At 42.2% G+C, this 26,690-nt stretch overlaps 2 protein-coding genes across 2 annotated transcripts; both read left to right on the top strand.

Annotated features, from left to right (window-relative positions):
• Positions 1–696: 696 nt before the first annotated feature.
• gtpbp8 (GTP binding protein 8 (putative)) lies at positions 697–20,127 on the top strand. Its single transcript, XM_039014129.1, has 7 exons — positions 697–836; positions 1,232–1,568; positions 12,570–12,668; positions 12,789–12,919; positions 13,978–14,077; positions 17,020–17,135; positions 19,433–20,127. Exons 2-7 carry the CDS (start codon positions 1,251–1,253, stop codon positions 19,521–19,523), a joined length of 855 nt encoding a protein of 284 aa, XP_038870057.1. The 5' UTR covers positions 697–836; positions 1,232–1,250; the 3' UTR covers positions 19,524–20,127.
• Positions 20,128–20,768: 641 nt separating this feature from the next.
• Positions 20,769–26,380, top strand: slc10a2 (solute carrier family 10 member 2). Its single transcript, XM_039014131.1, has 7 exons — positions 20,769–21,691; positions 21,924–22,531; positions 22,929–23,047; positions 24,070–24,158; positions 24,304–24,479; positions 24,850–25,007; positions 25,316–26,380. Exons 2-7 carry the CDS (start codon positions 22,131–22,133, stop codon positions 25,489–25,491), a joined length of 1,119 nt encoding a protein of 372 aa, XP_038870059.1. The 5' UTR covers positions 20,769–21,691; positions 21,924–22,130; the 3' UTR covers positions 25,492–26,380.
• The last annotated feature ends 310 nt before the right edge of the window (positions 26,381–26,690 follow it).

Here is a 26,690-nt window from a genome sequence, read left to right on the forward strand (position 1 = left end):
TTGTTACACGTGTCAAGCTTATGGGCATGTGGCAGCAGTGTGTAGAAGGGAGGTTCCTAGGTGTGAGAAGTGTGCCGAAAGCCATGAGACAAAGGAATGTGTAGCATTGGGGAAAGTAGGGGAAGATAGGTCAAGGGGGAGGGATCCTGAGAGGAGTGGTGTAGTAGTAGATCTGTACCAGTACAGAGGGATAGGCCAACAAGTGATATATGTTTCAGTAAGATTGGATTTTTAGCATTTATAGCAATGGTTATTAACTGTACTGCAGGGATAGAATGTAGGTCACAGAACATGGAGGTTGTGGTGGTAGCTGCAGAGAGGTATTTGGTGTGCGAGACTTAACATCAGAAGAGTTACAGGGTGTGTTAAGTGGTGGAATACCATCCTTTCAGGTTGTTGGCCTGAGGTAGGACTAAATAGATTTAAATAGTGGAGTAGGGTGGTGTTATTTTTTCTTTTTGTGTGAGTGTAGTGTTAGATTGTAGGGTATTTGTTTATATATTTATTTTTTCAAGCAAAGTATAAGGGAGTTCCACTCCAGTCTAGTAGGTGGCGGTAATGCAATATTTAGTAGATGCTAACCGCCTTTAAACCTCATCGAAGAAGAAAAAGACTTCGAGAATGGAGAGGGTGAAATTTTAAGGCGGAACTACAATCATGTCAACCTGTGTCTGCCGGTTGCATTTCAATGTAACCATTAAAAATCAAACATGGAGGACGTTGACTAGAAAATGTACGGCTAACAATGCATCTTCTCTTCGTAATTTGATCAATATATGTATTGTCACATTTAAACGCGCAGGAATTATTGGCGTAGTATTTCAGCAAGTCATTGGGTAAGTTTAATTAATTAAGAATTGCGAAGTAAACAGATAGCTAGCTAGTTGCCATAAAATGTAATAATAGCCATGTCATTTGTTAACCTACCCATTAAATCCCAAGTTCATGAACACTGCAAACAGTACACAATATTTTTTAAAAGACGTCACCTCATTTCACCTTTTTATTTTCGTCTGGGCAGGCAAACGCGTTCCGACAGTTGTGACTTTATCAGAGCATCAAGAGATGTGCCAAACCCATTTTATTATTATTAAAGTGCTTAGGTGATAATGACAATTGCCTACACTTGTGTGAGGGCGGTGCATAGTGCTATTTGAAAACAGTCAACCAACAATTGTTACTATATAAAGAAATACACAGATATAACCTATAACACATCATACCTTTGCAGCTCACACATCAAACAAAATATGTTCTGCAGGAGGCTTTGGCTAAAGCCAGGGACTGGATTTTGGACTGCATCCCAGCAGGGTGCCCACAATCTGGCTTCTTTCCATCAAGCCTCCCTGCTCCCCCAGAGGAAGCGAAGGGGCCTGCTGTTCCCCTTCAGTGAGCTGGAGCCCCACTTGGCTTGTTCAGTGGATAGGGGCAACTTCCAGCTCTTCCAGCCCAGTGTGGAGGACATAACCAAGGCAGAGAAACTCTTCTCCCCGTCCTCCTCACACAAGATTGATTACCACACCTCTGCCGTGAGGATGGAACATGCACCCTCACAGAACCAGCCAGAGGTAGGTGGAGGGATGTGTGTTAAAATAGTTGTGAATGTACATAGTAGTTTTATTTGAAATAAAAACACTTGTATAGGCTAGGTCTTATTTCACTTTTAGATCACAATATGCAGCTTAAATTTAACATTGGTGTCTCAAAGGTGAAAGATGCTATTGTTACATTTTTTAAAAAAGCATCAGGCTTTCAAAAAGCTTGTCAGACATGGAGCAGCAATCTGGTCTGAAGATACGCCCTCCAATGTTGGAAAAGCCACTCCACAACTGCAGAGAATGCTGGAACATGTACAGTTGAAGTCGGAAGTTTACATACACTTAGGTTGGAGTCACTAAAACTCGTTTTTCAACCACTCCACACATTTCTTGTTAACAAACTATAGTTTTGGCAAGTTGGTTAGGATATCTACTTTGTGCATGACACAAGTAATTTTTCCATCCATTGTTTACATACAGTGAATTATAAGTGAAATAATCTGTATCACAATTCCAGTGGGTCAGAAGTTTACATGCACTAAATTGACTGTGCCTCTAAACAGCTTGAAAAATGTCAGAAAATGATGTCAAGGCTTTAGAAGATTCTGATATGCCTTGAAATACATCCACATGTACACCTCCAATTGACTCTAATTATGTCTATTAGCCTATCTTCAAACTTAGTGCCTCTTTGCTTGACATCATGGGAAAATCAAAAGACCTCAGAAAAATAAATTGTAGAACTCCACAAGTCTGGTTCATCCTTGGGAGCAATTTCCAAATGCCTGAAGGTACCACATTCATCTGTACAAACAATAGTATGCAAGTATAAACACCATGGGAACATGTAGCCATCATACCGCTCAGGAAGGAGACACATTCTGTCTCCTGGAGATGAACGTACTTTGGTGCGAAAAGTGCAAATCAATCTCAGAACAACAGCAAAGGACCTTGTGACGATGCTGGAGGAAATGGTTACACAAGTATCTATATCTACAGTAAAACGAGTCCTATATCGACATAACCTGAAAGGTCGCTCAGGAAGGAGGAAACGACTGCTCCAAAACCGCCATAAAAAAGCCAGACTACGGTTTGCAACTGCACATGGGGACAAAGGTCGTACTTTTTGGAGAAATGTCCTCTGGTCTGATGAAACAAAAATTTAACTATTTGGCCATAATGACCATCGTTATGCTTGGAGGAGAAAGGGGGAGGCTTGCAAGCCGAAGAACACCATCCCAACCGTGACGCATGGGGGTGGCAGAATCATGTTGTGGGGGTGCTTTGCTGCAGGAGGGACTGGTGCACTTCAGAAAATAGATTGCATCATGAGGGAGGAAATTGATGTGGATATATTGATGCAACATCTCAAGACATCAGTCAGGAAGTTAAAGCTTGGTCGCAAATGGGTCTTCCAAATGGACAATGACCCCAAGCATACTTCCAAATTGTGGCAAAATGGCTTAAGGACAACAAAGTCAAGGTATTGGAGTGGCCATCCCAAAGCCCTGACCTCAATCCTATAGAAAATGTGTGGGCAGAACTGAAAAAGCGTGTGGGAGCAAGGAGGCCTACAAACCTGACTCAGTTACACCAGCTCTGTCAGGAGGAATGGGCCAAAATTCACCCAACTTATTGTGGGAAAACGTTTGACCCAAGTTAAACCATTTTAAAGTCAATGCTACCAAATACTAATAAACTTCTGACCCACTGGGAATGTGATGAAAGAAATAAAAGCTGAAATCAATCATTCTCTCTACTATTATTCAGACATTTCTCGTTCTTAAAATAAAGGGGTGATCCTAACTGACCTAAGATAGGGAATTTTTACTAGGATTAAATGTCAGGAACTGTGAAAAGGAGTTTAAATGTATTTGGCTAAAGTGTATGTAAACTTCCGTCTTCAACTGTATGTACTCAACAGCAATTCTGCTCAGTGTTGGATATGTTTGACTGTGTGTGTCCCAGAGGATCAGTAGTTGGTGGAATATATGGGATCATGAGGTATTTAATAAAAAAATATATTTAACTAGGCAAGTCAGTTAATAACAAATTCTTATTTGAACCTACACCGGCCAAACCCGGACGACGCTGGTACAATTGTGCGCCACTCTATGGGACTCCCAATCACGGCCAGTTGTGACACAGCCTGGATTCGAACTAGGGTGTCTGTAGTGACACATCATGCAGTGCCTTAGACTTCTGCACCACTCGGGAGTCCAAATTGAGCTACTCAGTTCTCTTTGGTGTTTCATGCAGCCAAGCTTTGTTGTTACATGAAAGCAAACAGTGTGCCCAATCGACTCTTCTTCTCTGGTGGTGTTGGCTCACTGTGTGAGACATCCTGTGTTGTGCTGGTAAACTTTGTTTCAGGATCAACAACCAAGACAACCTCTCCCTCAATGTGATCAAGACAAAGGAGATAATTGTGGACAACAGGAAATGGACCATTCTCATCGACGGGGCTATAGTGGAGCAGGTTGAGAGCTTCAAGTTCCTTGGTGTCCACATCACCAACAAACTATCATGGTCCAAACACACCAAGACATTCGTGAAGAGGGCACGACAAAGCCTATTCCCTCTCAGGAGACTGAAAAGATCAGCAGTCTTATGGCTTGGGGGTAGAAGCTGCTAAGGAGCCTTTTGGTCCTAGACTTGGTGTTCCGGTACCGCTTGCCGTGAGGTAGCAGAGAGAACAGTCCATAACTTGGGTAACTGGAGTCTCTGACCATTTTTTGTGGGCTTTCCTCTGACGCCGCCTAGTATATAGGTCCTGGATGGCAGGAAGCTTGGCCCCAGTGATGTACTGGGCCGTACGCACTACACTCTGTAGTGCCTTACGGTCAGATGCCGAGCAGTTTCCATACTAGGCGGTGACGCAACCGGTCAGGATGCTCTCTGGTGCAGCTGTATACCTTTTTGAGGATCTGGGGACCCATGCCAAATCTTTTCAGTCTCCTGAGGTGGAAAATGTGTTGTCGTGCCCTCTTCACGACTGTCTTGGTGTGTTTGGACCATGATAGTTCGTTGGTGATGTGGACACCAAGGAACTTGAAGCTCTCAACCTGCTCCACTATAGCTGTGATGTTAATGGGGGCCTGTTTGGCCCACCTTTTCCTGTAGTCCACGATATGCTATTTTATTTTGCACACATTGAGGGAGAGGTTGTTGTCCTGGCACCACACTGCCAGGTCTCTGACCTCCTCGCTATAGGCTGTCTCACTGTTGTCGGTGATCAGGCTTACCACTGTTGTGTCGTCAGCAAACTTAATGATGGTGTTGGAGTCGTTTTTGGCCATGCAGTCGTGGGTGAACAGGGAGTACAGGAGGGGACTAAGTACACACCCCTGAAGGGCCCCAGTGTTGAGGGTCAGCATGGCAGATCTAGGGGTGGCCTGTCAGGATGTCCAGGATCCAGTTGCAGAGGGAGGTGTTTAGTCCCAAGGTCCTTAGCTTAGTGATAAGCTTTGTGGGCACTATGGTGTTGAATGCTGAGTTGTAGTCAATGAACAGCATTCTCACATAGGTGTTTCTTATGTCCAGGTGAGAAAGGGCAGTGTGGAGTGCGATTGAGATTGCGTCATCTGTTGGGGCGGTATGTGAATTTTAGTGGGTCTAGGGTGTCCGGAAGGATGCTGTTGTGAGCCATGTCCAGCCTTTCAAAGCTCTTCATGGCTACCGACGTGAGTGCTACGGGGCGGTAATCATTTAGGCAGGTTACCTTAACATCCGTGGGCACAGGGACCATGGTGGTCTGCTTGAAACATGTAGGTATTACATACTCTGTCAGGGAGAGGTTGAAAATGTCAGTGAAGACACTTGCCAGTTGGTCCACACATGCTTTGAGTACATGTCCTGGTAATCTGTCTGGCCCCGCGGCTTTGTGAATTTTGACCTGTTTAAAGGTCTTGCTCACATCGGCTACCGAGAGCGTTAACACACAGTCATCCAGAACAGCTGGTGCTCTCATGCTTGCTTCAGTTTTGCCTGCCTCGAAGCAAGCATAAAAGGCATTTAGCTCGTCTCGTAGGTTTGCGTCACTGGGCAGCTCACGTCTGGGTTTCCCTTTTGTAGTCTGTAATAGTTTAAGCCCTGCCACATCTGTCAAGCGTCAGAGCCGGTGTAGGATTCAATCTTAATCCTATAGTGACGCTTTGCTTGTTTGATGGTTCGTCTGAGGGCATAGCGGGAGTTCTTAAAAGTATCCGGATTAGTGTTCCGCTCCTTGAAAGCGGGAGCTCTAGCCTTTAACTTGATGCGGATGTTGCCTGTAATCCATTGCTTCTGGTTGGGATATGTACGTACTAGAGGTCGACCGATTAATCGGAATGGCCGATTTAATTAGGGCCGATTTCAAGTTTTCATAACAATCGGTAATCGGTATTTTTGGACACTGATCATGGCCGATTACATTGCGCTCCACGAGGAGACTGCGTGGCAGGCTGACTACTTGTTATCCGAGTGCAGCAAGGAGCCAAGGTAAGGTACTAGCTAGTGTTAAACGTAGCTTATAAAAAAACAATCAATCTTAACATAATCACTAGTTAACTACACATGGTTGATGATATTACTAGTTTATCTAGCTTGTCCTGCGTTGCATATAATCGATGCGGTGCCTGTTAATTTATCATTGAATCACAGCCTACTTCGCCAAACGGGTGAAATAAACAAGCGCATTCGCGAAAAAAGCACTGTGGTTGCACCAATGTGTACCTAACCATAAACATCAACGCCTTTCTTAAAATCAATGCACAAGTATATATTTTTAAACCTGCATATTTAGTAAATATTGCCTGCTAACATGAATTTCTTTTAACTAGGGAAATTGTGTCACTTCTCTTGCGTTCTGTGCAACAGAGTCAGGGTATATGCAGCAGGTTGGGCCACCTGGCTCGTTGCGAACTGTGTGAAGTCCATTTCTTCCTAACAAAGACAGCCAACTTTGCCAAATGGGGGATGATTTAACAAAAGCGCATTTGCGAAAAAAGCACAATCGCTGCACGAATGTACCTAACCATTAACATCAATGCCTTTCTTAACTTCTCTGTGCTACGGATCCCTTTTACGGGATCATTTTCCTAAACAACCGCTGAATTGCAGGGCGCAAAATATTACTAAAAATATTTATAATCATGCAAGAACACCACCCCAAGATACCATCCCAACCGTGAAGCATGGAGGTGGAAACATCATTCTTTGGGGATGCTTTTCTGCAAAGGGGACAGGACAACTGCACTGTATTGAGGGGAGGATGGATGGGGCCATGTATCGTGAGATCTTGGCCAACAACATCCTTCCCTCAGTAAGAGCATTGAAGATGGGTCGTGGCTGGGTCTTCCAGCATGACAACGACCCGAAACACACAGCCAGGGCAACTAAGGAGTGGCTCCGTAAGAAGCATCTCAAGGTCCTGGAGTGGCCTAGCCAGTCTCCAGACCTGAACCCAATAGAAATTCTTTGGAGGGAGCTGAAAGTCCATATTGCCCAGCGACAGCCCCGAAACCCAAAGGATCTGGAGAAGGTCTGTATGGAGGAGTGGGCCAAAATCCCTGCTGCAGTGTGTGCAAACCTGGTCAAGAACTACAGGAAACGTATGATCTCTGTAATTGCAAACAAAGGTTTCTGTACCAAATATTAAGTTCTGCTTTTCTGATGTATCAAATACTTATGTCATGCAATTAAATGCTAATTAATTACTTAAAAATCATACAATGTGATTTTCTGGATTTTTGTTTTAGATTCCGTCTCTCACAGTTGAAGTGTACCTATGATAAAAAATTACAGACCTCTACATGCTTTGTAAGTAGGAAAACCTGCAAAATCGGCAGTGTATCAAATACTTGTTCTCCCCACTATATACTTGTGGTGGTGGAAACATGTTTTGTCTAATGCAGCTGTATTGATCATCTGGGTAGAATAAACTTGGTTAAGCTTTCATAGTGTCCGTAGAGGTTTTTATTTTTTTTATTTTACTCACTCTGAGAATTAGGTTCTAACACTCCTCAATGCCATTGGATGAATCCCGGAACATATTCCAGTCTGTGCGAGCAAAACTGTCCTGTAGCGTAGCATCTGCGTCATCTGACCACTTCCGTATTGACCGAGTCACTGGTTCTTCCTGCTTTAGTTTTTGCTTGTAAGCAGGAATCTGGAGGATAGAATTATGGTCAGATTTGCCAAATGGAGGGTGAAGGAGAGCTTTGTACACGTGTGTGTGTGTAGTAAAGGTGGTCCAGAGATTTTTTTATTTTCTTCTCTCTGATGACACATTTGACATGCCGGTAGAAATTAGGTAAAACGGATTTAAGTTTGCCTGCAGTAAAGTCCCTGGCCACTAGGTGCGCAACTTCTGGATGAGCACTTCCTTGTTTGCTTATGGCCTTATACAGTTGTTTGAGTGCGGTCTTAGTTCCAGCATCGGTTTGTGGTGGTAAATAGACCGCTACAAATAATACAGATAGTGTGGTCTATAGCTTATCATAAGGTTCTCTACTTCAGGCGAGCAATACCTTGAGACTGCTTTAATATTAGACATCGCGCACCAGCTGTTATTGAAAAATAGAAACACACCCCCACCCCTCGTCTTACCAGACGTAGTTTCTCTGTCCTGCCGGTGCATGGGAAATCCCGCCAGCTTTATATTATCCGCGTTGTCGTTCAGCCACGACTTATGTAACATAAGCTATTACAGAGTTTAATGTCTCGTTGGTTGGATAATCTCGATTTTATATTTCAATGCTTGTACGTTGGCCAATAGAACGGATGGCAGTGGGGGTTTACTCGTTCTCCTACAAATTCTCAGAAGGCAACCCGACCTCCGCCCCCTTTTTTCTCCATCTTTTCTTCACGCAAATGACAGGGATTTGGGTCTGTTCCCGAGAAAGCAGTATATTCTTTGCGTCGGACTCGTTAACCTGTCTGGCTCTGGCCTACCGCTAGCGGAACTCCTCCCACATTCCACTGAAAAGGCAGAGCGCGAAATTCAAAATATATTTTTTAGAAATATTTAACTTTCACACATTAACAAGTCCAATACAGCAAATGAAAGATACACATCTTGTGAATCCAGTCAACATGTCCGATTTTTAAAATGTTTTACAGCAAAAACACCACATATATTTATGTTAGCTCACCACCAAATACAAAAAAGGACAGACATTTTTCACAGCACAGGTAGCATGCACAAAGCCAACCTAACTAACCAAGAACCAACCAAACTAACCAAGAAACAACTTCATCAGATGACAGTCTTATAACATGTTATACAATAAATCTATGTTTTGTTCGAAAAATGTGCATATTTGAGGTATAAATCAGTTTTACATTGCAGCTACCATCACAGCTACCGTCAGAAATAGCACCGAAGCAGCCAGAGTAATTACAGACACCAACGTCAAATACCTAAATACTCATCATAAAACATTTCTGAAAAATCGATGGTGTACAGCAAATTAAAGACAAACATCTTGTGAATCCAGCCAATATTTCTGATTTTAAGTGTTTTACAGCGAAAACACAATATAGCATTATATTAGCTTACTACAATAGCCTACCACACTACCGCATTCATTCATCAAGGCACGTTAGCGATAGCGAATAAACCAGCAAAAGATATATAATTTTTGACTAACCTTGATAAGCTTCATCAGATGACAGTCCTATAACATCAGGTTATACATACACTTATGTTTTGTTCGAAAATGTGCATATTTAGAGCTGAAATCAGTGGTTATACATTGTGCTAACGTAGCATCTTTTTCCCACAACGTCCGGATATTTTTCTGACACACATATTCTGACCAAATAACTATTCATAAACATAACTAAAAAATACATGTTGTATAGGAAATGATACACTAGTTCTTAATGAAATCGCCGTGTTAGAATTCTAAAAATAACTTCATTACGACATCCAGCTTAGGTATAGCGAGAGAGTGCCCAAACTCTGGGCGCAAACGACTAGTTCACATGTACGACAGATATATGAAATAACATCATAAAATGGGTCCTACTTTTGCTGATCTTCCATCAGAATGTTGTACAAGGGGTCCTTTGTCCAGAACAATCGCTGTTTGGTTTTAGAATGGCCTTTTTCCCTCTCGATTTAGCAAGCACACTTGCCAAGTGGCGCGAATCTCTCCATCGTCAACAAAGTCAGAACGGAACACGGCAAAACTCCCGAAAAAATTTCAATAATCTGATTAAACTATATTGAAAAAACATACTTTACGATGATATTGTCACATGTATCAAATAAAATCAAAGCCGGAGATATTAGTCGTCCATAACGACAGCTTATCAGAAGGCAAATCCAGGTCCCTTCTCGCGCTCTCCAGAAAAAAGGAAACTGGTGACACGTCATGCCAAGAGCTATTATTCGAGCACAGATCAAGTTACACACTCAATTTCTTCTCTCACTGCTTGTCGACATCTAGTGGAAGACGTATGAAGTGCATCTAAACTAATAAATATCAAGGACTTTAATAGGCAGCCCCTAGAACAGTGCATCGATTTCAGATCTTCCACTTCCTGTCAGGAAGTTTGCTGCAAAAGGAGTTCTGTTTTACTCACAGATATAATTCAAACGGTTTTAGAAACTAGAGTGTTTTCTATCCAATAGTAATAATAATATGCATATTGTACGAGCAAGAATTGAGTACGAGGCCGTTTAAATTGGGCACGATTTTCCCCCAAAGTGAAAACAGCGCCCTCTGTCCTCAACAGGTTAAAGGAAAAAGCTTCTTCCAGTTCAAGGTGAGTAATCGCTGTTCTGATGTCCAAAAGTTATTTTCGATCATAAGAGACGTTAGCAGCAACATTATGTATAAAATAAGTTGTGAACAACTAAAAAAAAATGCGAACAAAATAGCACAGTTGGTTAGCAGCACTTAAAACGTCAGCCATCCCCTCCGGCGCCATTCTACAATTCGACCATGAAGGCCTGATTCACGCAATCTCCTCTGAATAGTTGATGTTGAGATGTGTCTGTTACTTGAACTCTGTAAAGCATTTATTTGGGCTGCAATTGCTGAGGCTGGTAACTCTAATGAACTTGTCTTCTGCAGCAGATGTAACTCTAGGTCTTTCTTTCCTGTGGTAGTCCTCATGAGAGGCAGTTTCGTCGTAGCGATTGATTGTTTTTGCGGCTGCACTTGAAGAAACTTTGAAAGTTCCTGAAATTTTCTACATTGACTCACCTTCAAGTAATGATGGACTGTCTTTTCTCTTTGCTTATCTGAGCTGTTCTTGCCATAATATGGACTTGGTCTTTTACCAAATAGGGCTGTCTTCTGTATACCACCCCTACCTTGTCACAACACAACTGATTGGCTGAAACGCATTAAGAAAAAAGTTGATTTGTGGAACATCTTTCAAGGCACACCTGTTAATTGAGATGCATTCCAGGTGACTACCTCGTAAAGCTGGTTGAGAGAATGCCAAGCGTGTGCAAAGCTGTCAAAGGCAAAGGGTGGCTACTTTGAAGAATCTCAAATATAAAATATATATATTTATAACTTTTTTTGGTTACTACATGATTCCATATGTGTTATTTCATAGTGTTGATGTCTTCACTATTATTCTACAATGTAGAAAATAGTAAAAATAGAGACAAACCCTTGAATGAGTAGGTGTGCCAAAATATTTGACTGGTACTGTACTTACATACATAAAATAGTTTTGTCTGTAAAAATACTAAAATACACAGGAGAAAAAGTATATTAAATAACAAATATTAAAATACACATGTATTTGAACCCAGGTCTGGTGTGTGTGGGGGAACATGCGTGGGTGGGTGAAAGACTGGGGGGATGACTAAGTGTGTGGAATAGGCAGATTAACGCTCGCCCCCTCCTTCATGCTTTTATGCTTATAAGAATGGAATGAAGAGAACATTGGCCATGGCTTAATAAATTAACAGAATTCTGAAATGTATTCATGTAACCTCAGTCTGACCAGGACTTTAACCTAGATTCTTCCCCGCAGTGCCAAATGGAAAGATGTTTGGAGAGAGGAGTGGTGCAGAGCCAGAGGGTTCAGTGATTGTGAGACACGTGGTTTTAGTTACCGCTTGGCTCACCACCTCTCCCCTGTCAGTGTGATTTATCCCCCGGCAACATGGGGGAGCGGCTCTCTGCATCCATCTTGTGTCAGACAGACTCCATCTTGTGTCAGAGACAGATGGCTCCAGTAGCTCTGATTGTCCGCTGGGACTCCAGGATATTACAGTGGCACACTGTCATATCTCTACAAATGACTGATTTTATATCATGGCTGGCAACACACAGTTGCAAACCCAAAGCAGTGTGCTCAGCATCGCAGAATATAAACACTTTAAGGTGAACTTATCTAGTTTTTGAATATCTACGCACACTAAGCTTTAACTTCAAAGTGATAATACAAAAAAAACTATATTTTTTTAATGTATATATACACACTACCGTTCAAAAGTTTGGGGTCACTTAGAAATGTCCTTGTTTTTGAAAGAAAAGCACTTTTTTTTTGGTCCATTTTATAATAACATCAAATTGATCAGAAATACAGTGTAGACATTGTTATTGTTGTAAATGACTATTGTAGCTGGAAACGGCTGATTTTGAATGGAATATCTACATAGGCGTACAGAGGCCCATTATCAGCAACCATCACTCCTGTGTTCCAATGGCACATTGTGTTAGCTAATCCAAGTTTATAATTTTAAAAGGCTAATTGATCATTAGAAAACACTTTTGCAATTATGTTAGCACAGCTGAAAACGGTTGTGCTGATTTTAAAGAAGCAATAAAACGGGCCTTCTTTAGACTAGTTGAGTATCTGGAGCATCAGCATTTGTGGGTTCGATTACATGCTCAAAATGGCCAGAAACAAAACTTTTCTTTCAAAAACAAGGACATTTCTAAGTGACCCCAAACTTTTGAATGGTAGTATATTCATATTTTCAATTTGGTCAGCTTGTTGTTAAGGTCCTTACACCCTTTTGGATGTTTGTTGATGTGTTGTAATATTGATCATGGTGATTGTGTGTCTTGCCAGGTGTGTTTCATCGGCAGGAGTAATGTGGGGAAGTCGTCTCTCATCAAAGCTCTGTTCTCCCTGGCTCCTGACGTAGAAATTAAAGTCTCCAAAACACCCGTGAGTAAACTAAGATCTGTTGTTTATTGGGGGGGTCCTACATTGTGTTATCGCTCTGTCTCATTCCATACATTCTCTAAGGTACTTTCACTACCTGGCATTTTATCCACTCTCTCTCAGGGCCATACCAAGAAGATGAACTTTTTCAAAGTGGGCAAAGCTTTCACCATGGTGGACATGCCTGGTTATGGATACAGGGCTCCCAAGGACTTTGTGGAGATGGTGGAGCACTATCTGGGTTCAAGAAAAAAGTAGGTCTTCGGGATGTTTTAGCTTTACATTATGTGGCCGTCAATCAATGTACAGTAAGTATACTGAACAAAAATCTAAACGCAACATGTAACATTTTCTAATATTTTACTGAGTTACAGTTCATATGAGGAAATCAGTCAATTTAAATGAATTCATTAGGCCCTAATCTATGAAAATCACATGACTGGGCAGGGGTGCCGGGGTGGGGTGCATAGGCCCACCCACTGGGGAGCCAGGTCCAGACAATCTGAATGAGTTTTTCCCCACAAAAGGGCTTTATTACAGACAAAAATACTCCTGAGCACCTCCCCCACCCCTCAGACGATCTCGCAGGTGAAGAAGTCGGATGTGGAGATCCTGGGCTGTCGTGGTAACACGTGGTCTGCGGTTGTGAGGCCGGTTGCCAAATTCTCTAAAATGACGTTGGAGGCAGCTTATGGTTGACAAATTAACATTAAATTCTCTGGCAACCGCTCTAGTGGACATTCCTGCCTCAAAACTTGAGACATCTGTGGCATTGTGTTGTGACAAAACTGCACATTTTAAAGGTGCCTTTTATTGTCCCCAGCACAAGGTGCACCTGTGTAATGATCATGCTGTTTAATCCGTTTATTGATATGCCACTACTGTCAGGTGGATGGATTATCTTGCCAAATGAGAAATGCTCACTAATATGAATGTAAATACATTTGTATACAAAATTTGAAAGAAAAACCTATTGTGTGTATGGAAAAAATCTGGTATTTTGTATTTCAGCTCATGAAACATGGGACCAACACTTGACATGTTGCATTTCTATTTTTGTTCAGTGTAGATCAGGGCTCTCCAACCAAGTTCCTGGAGAGCTACCCTCCTGTAGGTTTACGATCCAATCCCAGTTGTAACTAACCTGATTCAGCTTATCAACCAGCTAATTATTAGAATTGGGTGTGCTAGATAACCAACAGGACGGTAACTCTCAAGGAGCAGGGTTGGAGAGTCTTGATGTAGATCGAATGCATTTGTCTGTTTGTGTAACATGATCATGCTTTCCTCTGCTGTGTTACATTTCTATCAGTCTGGTAAGGACCTTCCTATTGGTGGACGGCAGTGTTGGGCTACAGGAGGCAGATATGATCGCCCTGGAGATGTGTGAAGAGTTCAGTCGGCCTTACGTGGTGAGATTAACCTCTATAGCCTCTGTTTTAATAGAATATATATACATATTGTCACGAGAATTTTGCTATCTCAATGGTTGAACTCAACTATCACTCAAGCTTTGTCTATTTCCCAGAGGTCGTAAATCTCCGGTTAATAAAGAATTAGACAAAGTCTCAGATTCTGCAATAGATCAATACTTTATTCAGAGAGCGCTCTGCCCTCTCAAGTTCAGAGCCCATCTTATATACACACACACACGTTCCTGTCATAGGCTACTCCCTGCTCAGATTGTCTGTATTTTTCCACTATACTAACACATCTCATTATCTTCTGCAAGCCTAGCCATTTCTAACAGTTACTCCCCTACCTAGGTTGGGGAGGCCTCTTTCCTGTTATTGGTTTCAGAGTTATCACAAGGTCGTCTGTAGACAGTTCAGTTGTCCTTTGATGTCTCAACTATACATTTCTCTTATTGCTAAATAGTAACACAATGTTTTAGTCTTAACTTGTTTTACACACACACATTATTGGATTATGACTAACACATTTCATTCAATTATATGGTTTCAGGGTGGAATACTTTAGTCATTATCTTAAACATACAAATTATTATATCACATATATATATATATATATATATATATACACACATATACAGTTGAAGTGGAAAGTTTACATACACCTTAGCCAAATACATTTAAACTCAGTTTTTCACATTCCTGACATTTAATCTTAGTAAAAATTCCCTGTCTTAGGTCAGTTAGGATCACCACTTTATTTTAAGAATGTGAAATGTCAGAATAATAGTAGAAGGATTTATTTCAGCTTTTATTTCTTTCATCACGTTCCCAGTGGGTCAGAAGTTTACATACACTCAATTAGTATTAGGTAGAATTGCCTTTAAATTGTTTAACTTGGGTCAAATGTTTCGGGTAGCCTTCCACAAGCTTCCCAAAATAAGGGGTGAATTTTGGCCCATTACTCCTGACAGAGCTGGTGTAACTGAGTCAGGTTTGTAGGCCTCCTTGCTCGCACACGCTTTTTCAGTTCTGCCCACAAATGTTCTATAGGATTGAAGTCAGGGCTTTGTGATGGCCACTGCAATACCTTGATTTTGTTGTTCTTAAGCCATTTTGCCACAACTTTGGAAGTATGCTTGGGGTCATTGTCCTGACTGATGTCTTGAGATGCTGCTTCAATATATCCACAATTTCCCTCCCTCATGATGCCATATATTTTCTGAAGTGCACCAGTCCCTCCTGCAGCTAAGCACCCCCACAACATGATGCTGCCACCCCCGTGGCACCCTTCATGGTTGTGCAAGCATCCCCCTTTTTTCTCCAAACATAATGATGGCCATTATGGCCAAACAGTTCTATTTTTGTTTCATCAGACCAGAGGACAATTCTCCAAAAAGTACGATCTTTGTCCCCATGTGCAGTTGCAAACCGTAGTCTGGCTTTTTTATGGGCGGTTTTGGAGCAGGGGCTGTGGATATAGATACTTTTGTACCTGTTTCCTCCAGCATCTTCACAAGGTCCTTTGCTGTTGTTCCGGGATTGATTTGCACTTTTCGTACCAAAGAACGTTCATCTCTAGGAGACAGAACGCGTCTCTTTCCTGAGCAGTATGACGACTGCGTGGTCCCATGGTGTTTATACTTGCGTACTGTTGTTTGTACAGATGAACGTGGTACCTTCAGGTTTTTGGAAATTGTTCCCAAGGATGAATGAGACTTGTGGAAGTCTACAATTTTTTCCCCTGAGGTCTTGGCTGGTTTCTTTTTGATTTTCCCATGATGTCAAGCAAAGAGGCACTTGGTTTGAAGGTAGGCCTTGAAATACATCCACAGGTACACCTCCAATTGATTTTAAATGTCATTTAGCCTATCGGAAACTTCTAAAGCCATGACATCATTTTCTGGAATTTTCCAAGCTGTTTAAAGGCACAGTCAACTTAGTGTATGTGAACTTCTGACCCACTGAAATTGTGATACAGTGAAATAATCTGTCTGTAAACAATTGTTGGAAAATGTACTTGTGTCATGCACAAAGTAGATGTCCTAACCGACTTGCCAAAACTATAGTTTGTTTACAAGAAATTTGTGGAGTGGTTGAAAAACGAGTTTTAATGACTCCAACCTAAGTGTATGTAAACTTCAAGTGTGTGTGTATATATATATATATATGGGATGATGGCATTGTTAAACAACTCAGTGTTCTGTTTTGTGTCCTTGTATATGTTAAGTTTACAGAATTTTACTATAATCTAGGTTCTCCATTTTCATTGCATGCCATTTAAGCCTTTTCTGTCCCTCTCCTCCTTAGTGTGTTATGTTCCATCACACTCACTGTAGAGAGCAGATTCATGTAGAACGCTCTAACTTGTCCCACTCAGCTATTTAAAAACCGCAGTCCTGGATCCGGCCATTATTGATTGGCCCTGTCCTGTGATTAATGCATGAAGCTGTGATTTATTCATGCTATCAGGTTATTAAGCACTTTTGACCACATAACTAAAATGATGTCAACGGGATCTTAAATAAAGCTAACAGGTTATTAAGCACTTTGACCACAATTTTAGCTATGTCAACGGGATCTTAAATAAAGTTTATGTCCACCTTGTGGAGCCACAACAGACTAAAGGACTGACGTCAGATTAAAATTATCCCATTGATGTACTTACATGGGATGAATGGATGCACTCGTCATACTACCAATAAAATACAGGCCTAGCCCCTGCCGCTTATAGTGTCCTAAACCACCCAGAAGATGACCGAAAACGTTAGCTATTGTTCCTCATAGAACCGCTTATTTTGCTTGGGAATTGGGAACACAGTGTCTGATTTGGACTAGCACACAATGAGAACCTGTTTATTCATTCATGATCGTATAGCCTATCAGCACTTGTTAATGAGGCATCTTTGTAAAACTCTTGTTTTGTCTGGTGTGTGATGCAGATTGTGGTGACCAAGATCGATAAGTGCCGCCAGGGGGTGCTGTTGACTAACCTGCTGCAACTTCAGGATGCCATAAAACAAACTGTTAGCTGCTTCCCACAGCCCTTCCTGGTCAGGTGAGTCACCCACACACCCTACTATTTTCAGTAAATTGTGCACCATATATATCTCTCTTTTTAGACCGATGGCTTGTCACTGTGAACTTGCCATGTCAGAATGTAAATTTACACACACATCGTTATAGAGCTCGCCTTATAGTCCTAAAAAATGTGTTACCTCTGGTTCGTTCGGCCATTCCTATGTCGGAAATTAATGGGGATAGAGTGGGGTTTTGGGATAAATGCCGAAAGTAAGGTTAACACAGGTTTAGGAGATCTTAAACGTTTTGTTCTGTGAGGTAATGACCTTTAGGAATTATGGAGCATTTATGTGCTCGTTTTGATTACATAAACGCTTCAAAATTCCCAAAAAGTGACGTTAGCTGATGAACAATTTCTGATAAATACTTGTCTTATACGTAATTTTTTATCAGATAGTCTTTATCAGCTAACGTCACTTTTTGGGAATTATGATGCATTTATGATCTCCTAAGACCTTTTTGTTTTCTGAATTTATCAAAAAACCCTCCAAAACCCCCATTCCTTTCCCCATAGGCTTTGCCCAACAAGCCATGGCGGAGTTAGTGGTTACAAAAAGAAGCCATTACTATTGCTCAATATTCAAGGACATAAAGAGTTAGTCACAGAGTCACACTTATTTGGCAAAAGACCGACAGACACACCCTCTCTCATTTCACTCATGTCATTGTAGCAATCACATGACTAGACCAAGGTCATCACAGATGGAGTTGTAGTCTACAGGAAGAAAGTGTGGCTGACTGCTTACATGCAAAATATACACTGAGTGTACAAAACATTCCATTACATAGACTGACCAGGTGAATCCAGGTGATAGCCATGATCCCTTATTGATGTCACTTGTTAAATCCACTTTAATCCGTGTAGATGAAGGAGAGGAGACAGGTTAAAGAAGCGTTTTTAAGCCTTGAGACAATTAAGACGTGGATTGTGAATGTGTGCCGTTCAGAGGGTGAATGGGCAAGACAAAGGATTTAAGTGCCTTTTGAACGCTGCAGGGTTTTTCACGCTCAACAGTTTCCCGTGTGCATCAAGAATGTGTGTACCACCCAAAGGACATCCAGCACACATGACAACTGTGGGAAGCATTGGAGTCAACATGGACCAGCATCTACACCTTGTAGTCCATGCTATGACAAATTGAAGCTGTTCTGAAGACAAAAGGGGGTGCAACTCAATATTAGGAAGGGGTTCTTGATGTTTGGTATAGTCTGTATTTAGATGAGTAGCCTATGTAAATATAAAAAAAAATGCAACAAAACATTAATTCCATCAATGGATACAAAGACTTACAGTACAATACTCAATATTAGGAAGGTGTTCTTAATGTTTTGTACACTCCTTGTATATAGCCTATCACCTCAGATATTTCTTGTTCATCCTTTTAGATAATGGAACGATATGCTTCAGTTCCATCGTCATGCCAACCACACCGTACCGTGATATTGTATTGTAAAATCTCTGTTGCCTTCACTGTAAACCAGAAAGTATGCCATTAGTTAGTGCTGTAGTTTGACTGTAACCTGTCTTCCTAATTCTTTAGGTGATGGGAAAGGACAGACTGGATTATGTCACAGTGCAGTTTACATATTATCTTATGCAAGCTGCAGTGCAGGTTCAGTTTTCTTTATTGAAAACTGTGAAAGTGCACCATTGCGGCACACATGCGTTTGTGTAAATAAAACCTACCTATCTAATTGGGTCAGATGGCTATCAGTGATCAGATAAGACGAGATAATGGTGGCAGTGGCACGCACGTATGGTTGGGCATACACACACACACGGACCTGACTGCACACTGTCATTGAAATTGGAGGGAGGGGAATGACCGTGTGCAGGAGAGACAGACTGTGTGTGAGAGAGAGTGTGACTGACTGTCACTCACACACTCTGCCTCTCGGCCAAGGCCTTGGGGTTTTCGTCCGGCTGCACATTCCATAAAGGTTGAGTGTCGGAAGAATATCTCACACCGTAACTAACTGATAACAGACCCACTGAAGTGCTACTCTACAGATACCAGCACACTAATGCGCTAATTTACTAACACGGAAGGGCCCCGTTATAATGGCTCGTAAAACTGTACATACACATATGTTAACTGTCGTTCTTCACAGGTAGGCACACCTACTTTCTCACTTTAACAACTACTTCATTACTCTGTCCTGTGTTGTGTATAGCAGGCCTCGCCAATTCTATACATGCAAATATGTTTGGATGTCTTCAAAAATTTTGAAGCAGCTATATATTGATCTCTCTCTCTTTCTCCTAATCGACAGTTCTCTCCATTTTTCGGGGATATACCTGCTCCGTTGTTTCATTGCCCATGTGACCGGGAGCATTCAGCTGGGAGACACTTGTCAAAGCTGATCTGAGACCAGTTAACCACCTCTTCTCTTTGACTGGACACTCTGGAGCACAGCTGATAACTTCTTTTGGAATCAGCTCATACTTACTCAATCTATGAACACTCGCACCACTGATACAGTAGCCTATTGTGGACAGATTTCAAAACTGACCAGAGATCAGTTGCTATACTTGGCTCATGTGCTGCTACAGTGTTTCTCTTCTAACCCCTAAACCATTATAAGAAAGCAGACAGCTGATCTGAGATCTAATCCACTCTCTGTAAGTGCTTTCTTATGGACACGGTACTGTGTGATTCTATGGGAACTTTCACCTTGGGAACAGAGACAAACTAAAAGCTGACCTGAAGACAGTTTCCCAATAGAGCCGCTTCACCTTTAGTGTTTGTGTACATTGTTTACTATAGTCAGACTGCTATTTCTGTATATACCGTGCATTCGGAAAGTTTTCAGACCCCTTGACTTTTTCCACATTTTGTTACGTTAGACTTATTCTATGGATTCAGTTGGTTTTTTTACCTCCTCAATCTACACACAATACCCCATAATGACAAAGCAAAAACAGGTTGTTTTTTTTTATATAAAAAAACGTAACTATCACATTTACTTAGGTTTTCAGACCCTTTACTCAGTACTTTGTTGAAGCCCCTTTGCCAGCGATTACAGCCTCGATTCTTTTTGGGTATGACGCTACAAGATTGGCACACCTATATTTCTGGAGCTCTGTCAGAGTGACCATCGGGTTCTTGGTAACCTCCCTGACCAAGGCCCTTCTCCCCCAATTGCTCAGTTTTGCTGGGCGGCCAACTCTGGGGAGAGTCTTGGTGGTTCCAAACTTCTACCATTTACGAATAATGGAGGCCACTGTGTTCAGAAATTGTTTAGTAACCTTCTCCAGATCTGTGCCTTGACACAATCCTGTTTCAGAGCTCTACGGACAATTTCTTTGACCTCATGGCTTGGTTTTTGCTCTGACATGCACTGTCAACTGTGGGACCTTATATAGACAGGTTGTGTGCCTTTCCAAATCCTGTCCAATTGAATTGACCACAGGTGGACTCCAATCAAGTTGTAGAAACATCTCAAGGATGATCAATGGAAACCGGATGCACCTGAACTCAATTTTAGAGTATAATAGCAAAGGGTCTAATTAGTTATGTAAATAAGGTATTTCTGTTTGTCATTGTTAATACATTTGTAAACATTTCTACACTTCTTTTTTTTCACTTTGTCATTCTGTGTAGATTGATGTGTTTTTATTTAATCGATTTTAGAATGAGGCGTAACAAGATGTGGGAAGGGGTCTGAATACTTTCTGAATGCACTGTATGGTGATGGGAATATGGATTGTTTTAATTTTGTAATAAAAACTATAAAAGGAAACATTTGTGTTGGTTGTTGTAGAACTCTGGACCTAAAGGGTCCTATATAGTAAGCTACTGGTGGAGACTTTGTTAAACATTTCCCCTAGCATTTAATGAATGACAGAATTAATGGGGAAAGAAGTACTAAGGGAAGCAAAAACTATTGAACTGGCTACATTTTGAGAGACTGGGATAAGATCTTGTATTTTGTGGGATCAGTTCTGGCGTAAGAATGAACCATGGTCTCATCTCAGGACAAATAAGGTTACATTCATGTAATATCAACTGGATAGTTGCGTAAGAAGAACAACCTAGTTACAGGCCTACAATATAGTCAGATGGTTTATGATACATTTGAGGTACAGTAATACGACTGATTATATAGTGAAATGTGACGCACACATAGGTTGTCACAGTTTTTGTGCTGTAACACATTATTTCCATGTTTTTTGTTGACAGATATTTATCCATCTACTTGGTTGATATTATATTATTATTTTCTAGCGTATGAATTTCACTGTCTCATTTTCTTTCTCCAAACGATAGAAGTGTGAAGTTCCTCACTTACTTTTAGTGTCCTTGTCTTCCTCTAACAGCTAAAGTCTACCCCCCCCACACTGGGTACGAGGCTTATACGATGTCATTTTGGCGTCTTTCAGTGACACACAGAGCATTCCTTCCACCTCTAGCTTTTTTTTCATAGTGGGTCCAACATCCAGAGACTTTCCAGTCCTACTCTTTTACAGTCCCACTGGGGAGAGGTGACGCACACCAGACAGGACCTTGTGCCCGCGCACAACACGTACAGGTAGGCATCATCACTCCTTTGGTGGCGGTACCAGGATGATGATGTTGCATGGCTGTGATTGGAAGAGGACAATAAAATTTAAGAGCTGAAGGAGTGATAAAAAAGTAAGATGGTGCAATTTACGTTTATTGTAAGTTTAATCAATGACTGTCTTTTTCTGCATTCGCATTTGGACACTGACCTCATAAAAACGTTAGGCATGAGTTAATTATTATTATATTTTTTTTTTTAGGTGTTAAAGGCCTGGAGGGGAGAGGTGTATGTTCTCAGTGCAGCCCTCGTCACCGTGGATACAGGAGGGAGGAGAGCCGGAGGAGTCTTAAAAGAACGCAACACCACAGGACAGACGACTTCTCTCCATCCCCCCCGCACTCTGGAATTCTTCTATTGGGTTCCTTTTTAGATACATATTTTTTTACCCCCGTCACTGTTCTCCACTATGAACACACCAATGACAACGGCTGCTGTGGCGTTGGCCACCTGCCACACCAACGCCACGATATGCTCGGGCACGTCGTGCCTGGTGGCTCCCAGCAACTACAACAAGATCCTGAGCCTAGTTCTCAGCATCGTGCTGACCGTCATGCTGGCCATGGTCATGTTCTCCATGGGCTGCACTGTGGAGGCCGGAAAGCTGTGGGGACACATCAAGAGACCATGGGGAATTTTTATCGGCTTCTTGTGCCAGTTCGGCATCATGCCCTTCGCTGCCTTCGCCCTGTCGCTGGCCTTCAATGTGCTGCCCGTGCAGGCCGTCGTCATCATCATCATGGGCTGCTGTCCCGGTGGCTCCAGCTCTAATATCATTGCCTACTGGCTGGATGGAGACATGGACCTCAGGTGAGACTGACTGGAAGCAGTAACACTCTTAGATGAAGAAGAATGGGGGGAAAGGGTTCCAAAAGGGTTCTCCGGCTGTCCTCATAGGATAATTATTTTTGATTCCGGGTAGAACACTTTTGTGTTCCATGTAGAACCCTCTGGAATGGAACTGAAAATGGTTCTACCTGGAACAGAAAAGTGTTCTTAAGAGATCTCCTATGGGGACAGCCGGAGAACCCTTTTAGGTTCTAGATGGCACGTTTTTTTCCTTTTTTCTTCCTAAGAGTACATGTTATTTGTTTGATTTAGCCTACTTTCAAGTTTTGCCTTTGGTACTACGTTTTTGAGTACTTTTATGCGAGTGCGTTTCTATCGTGATCCAGCGTACTAATGTTGTGTGTTTTCCCCACTCTAGTATCAGCATGACAGCCTGCTCCTCTATCCTGGCCCTGGGGATGATGCCTCTGTGTCTGCTCATCTACACGTCTGTCTGGACCTCTGCTGACACCATCCAGATCCCCTACCAAAGCATAGGTAGCTACCAATACTAAAATAAACCATTCCATACAGGGGCATATGCATTGATGTACCATCTACACAATGTATTGGTGGGAATGCTTTTGTACAGCACTCTTTAGATTCCATCCAGCAGCACAGGAACATATAATTAGTATAGATTTCCACATATTGATTGTATTTCTGTGTTAGAACACCGTTAGAAATGCTAAAACATTCGGATCCTTATAGCAGCTTACGTACACGACATGGCCAAAAGTATGTGGATACCTGCTCGTCAAACATCTCATTCCAAAATCATTGGTATTAATATGGAGTTGGTCCCCCCTTTGCTGCTATAACAGCCCCCACTCTTCTGGGAAGGCATCCCACTAGATGTTGGAACATTGCTGCGGGGACTTACTTCCATTCAGCCACCAGAGCATTAGTGAGGTTGGACACTGATGTTGGGGGATTAGGCCTGGCCCGCAGTCGGCGTTCCAATTCTTTCCAAAGGTTTTCGATGGGGTTGAGGTCAGGGCTCTGTGCAGGCCAGTCAAGTTCTTCTACTCCGATCTCGACAAACCTTTTCTCTATGGACCTCACTTTGCACAGTGGCATTGTCATGCTGAAACAGGAAAGGACCTTCCCCAAACTGTTGCAACAAAGTTGGAAGCACAGAATTGTCTAGAATGTCATTATGCTGTAGCATTAAGATTTCTCTTCACTGGAAGTAAGGGGCCTAGCCCGAACCATGAAAAAACATTATTCCTCATCCACCAAACTTTACAGTTCGCATAATGCATTGGGGCAGGTAGTCTCCTGGCATCCGCCAAACCCAAATCGGACTGCCAGATGGTGAAGCGTGAGAGCGTGTTTTCCACTGCTCCAGAGTCCAATGGCGGCGAGCTTTACACCACTCCAGCCGACGCTTGGCGTTGCGCATGTTGATCGGCCATGGAAACCCATTTCATGAAGCTCCCGACAAACAACTCTGGTGCTGACGTTGCTTCCAGAGGCAGTTTGGAAGATCATGACAGATTGTATATCTTTGTCTCCAGGTATCACCTTGGTGTCCCTCCTGATCCCCGTCGCCCTGGGAATCTACGTCAAAAACAAGTGGCCTGAAACAGCCAAAAAGATCCTCAAGGTAAGATCAAACACCTCGCACTGCATACAGCTGGTTTTGTTCCACACTACTGCTACACTATACACTTCTAGGTTGTTATTCCGGGATCAATAGTGTGCATGCGATTTGTGGATTCAAATCAAGTCTTTAAAATGTGTGTTTGCAGGTGGGTTCCATAGTTGGCCTCCTCCTCATCATCATAATTGCGGTGGTAGGTGGGGTGCTGTACCAGTCCTCCTGGACCATCTCTCCCTCTCTCTGGATCATCGGAGCCATCTACCCCTTCGTAGGCTTCACCCTGGGCTTCTTCATGGCTCGCTTTGTAGGACAACCCTGGCACAAGTACTACTGCAATATTATATGATTCATGGTAGTCCAGTCTTAATATTGTACCTAGCTGATCAAATCCAAGTTACCATTGCAATAGAAAGTGTTGATAACACCTACCGGAATTATACTTGAATAGCCTGAATAAGTTATTCCCTTTGTCTCCCCTCTGGAAATGCCTTAACATTCAAGTTAATGTAAGCACTACAGTACCAGATGTGCAATGTACTCCACAGGCGCTAAAATGAAAACCATCCAGTGCATTTTAACTTCACCTTGTTCATTTAACAGAGCAGGAGGTTCTTCATAAGCACGCCAGTCAAGCGGAGCCCTTCGTCGCTCCATGGAACCTACTATAGTTAACAAGCCCGTTGTTGTGTTTAAGGTGTCGTACCATCGCCCTGGAGACAGGCTTCCAGAACTCCCAGTTGTGCAGCACCATCGTCCAGCTGTCGTTCTCCCCTGAAGAGCTGGAGGTCATGTTCGCCTTCCCGCTCATCTACAGCATCTTCCAACTGGTGGTGGCTGTCATGTCTGTTGGAGGTGGGTCAGCTTATACCGCTGTTGAAGAGCTAATGTCAATATTGATATGCTATCCAAAAGTTTTGAATGATTTTGTGGTCGACTTATAGATGTATAGTAGGCCTATGGTCTGGTATTTCTACCGTGTGTTATCTATATTCCCAACAATTATTTGTCATTCTAGCTAATGATTGATTGCCCGGGTGCCAGTCTGATCATTAACTTCTCTCAGACTATATTATTGATGCTTGTCGGTGCTTATTTAGATTGAAAAATGTGGCTGTAAAGGAACACAGTAGGTGTAACATGAGTGGTTCCGCCTCCTACAGCTTACCAGATGTATAAGTGGAAGTGTGGAGGCGGTTCGTCTGAGTTAGACAGCGAGGGAGCAGAGGGGGACGCTGAGGCACCTAAGGATAAGCAGGAGTACGCCCTGGAAAATGGAGGCTTTGAGTGCGACGAGAATGGCAACAACGGAGAAAAGGGCAAGATCACCCAGATGTGAGCACGGACAGGCCGCGGGACTCTTTGACAGTTAGCAGCACGCAGCGACCTGGGTGCAATACCGTACCTACATCCTTCCCACTCAATCACACCATACACACACACTGACCTTGACAGGCTGAAATTGTGCATTATAGGGTCCTGCCATTTAAAAAGTGAGGTATTCTCAACATGGGAGAGGTTTCTGTGAAGCTTTACTTCAATAACAAAAAAAACAAAATCTTCAGGGGTAGGAAACCATCTCAGATCCTGAATGAAGTCTGAGTTCTCCTGTACCTCACTTTTTTTATTTTTTTACAACAGTGTATACCTGCAGAGACCTCGTGGAGGCCAGCAGCGTGGTAGTGACTGAGGTGAGGTATTGTGAGATTTGTTGAGTGGTGAGGGTTTACATCCTCTCTAGCTCCACAAGAGACAGAGGAAACTGTTCACCGTGAAAAGGTTTCTGTCTAGTCACTCCTGTCAGAACTACAGTAACTTTTTCAATATTTATATTTGCAAACCAGTCAACCTAAACTAATTTATTAGTCCATGTCGTAGGACTCATGACACACACACACACCAGCATTAAGACATTATATTGAATTTTAAATGGACCCCTCCAGGATATTTTACGCATGCCTCATTATTTTATAATTTGTATGTTAAAGCAACAAACAAAAAAATACATTACAAGTCTTCATTTAGTTTTACATTATTAGACAGTACATTTGAACCATATTTATGAATGTACTGTCTTTGTATACATTTAGATTTACATAGATGAATAGCCTAAACAGACTATACCAAACATCAAGAACCCCTTCCTAATATTGAGTTGCACCCCCTTTTGTCTTCAGAACAGCTTCAATTTGTCGTAGCATGGACTACAAGGTGTAGATGCTGGTCCATGTTGACTCCAATGCTTCCCACAGTTGTCATGTGTGCTGGATGTCCTTTGGGTGGTACACACATTCTTGATGCACACGGGAAACTGTTGAGCGTGAAAAACCCAGCAGCAGTGCAGTTCTTGACACAAACCGGTGCACCAGGCACCTACTAACATATCGGGTTCAAAGGCACTTAAATCTTTTGTCTTGCCCATTCACGTTCTGAATGGCACACATACAAAATCAATTGTCTCAAGGTTAAAAAAAATCCTTCTTTAACCTGCCTCCCCTTCATCTACACTGATTGAGGTGGATTTAACAAGGGACATCA

The sequence above is a fragment of the Salvelinus namaycush genome, chromosome 19 (genome assembly GCF_016432855.1).
Source record: "Salvelinus namaycush isolate Seneca chromosome 19, SaNama_1.0, whole genome shotgun sequence".
NCBI classification, from domain to species: Eukaryota; Metazoa; Chordata; class Actinopteri; order Salmoniformes; family Salmonidae; genus Salvelinus; species Salvelinus namaycush.

Coding starts and splice junctions, on each gene's coding strand:
- gtpbp8 (XM_039014129.1), top strand. CDS start 1,251: ATGTTCTGCAGGAGGCTTTGGCTAAAGCCAGGGACTGGATTTTGGACT. Junction 1,569..12,569: donor CCTCACAGAACCAGCCAGAG/GTAGGTGGAGGG, acceptor GTGTCTTGCCAG/GTGTGTTTCATCGGCAGGAG. Junction 12,669..12,788: donor TTAAAGTCTCCAAAACACCC/GTGAGTAAACTA, acceptor ACTCTCTCTCAG/GGCCATACCAAGAAGATGAA.
- slc10a2 (XM_039014131.1), top strand. CDS start 22,131: ATGAACACACCAATGACAACGGCTGCTGTGGCGTTGGCCACCTGCCAC. Junction 22,532..22,928: donor GATGGAGACATGGACCTCAG/GTGAGACTGACT, acceptor TCCCCACTCTAG/TATCAGCATGACAGCCTGCT. Junction 25,008..25,315: donor GGCTGTCATGTCTGTTGGAG/GTGGGTCAGCTT, acceptor CGCCTCCTACAG/CTTACCAGATGTATAAGTGG.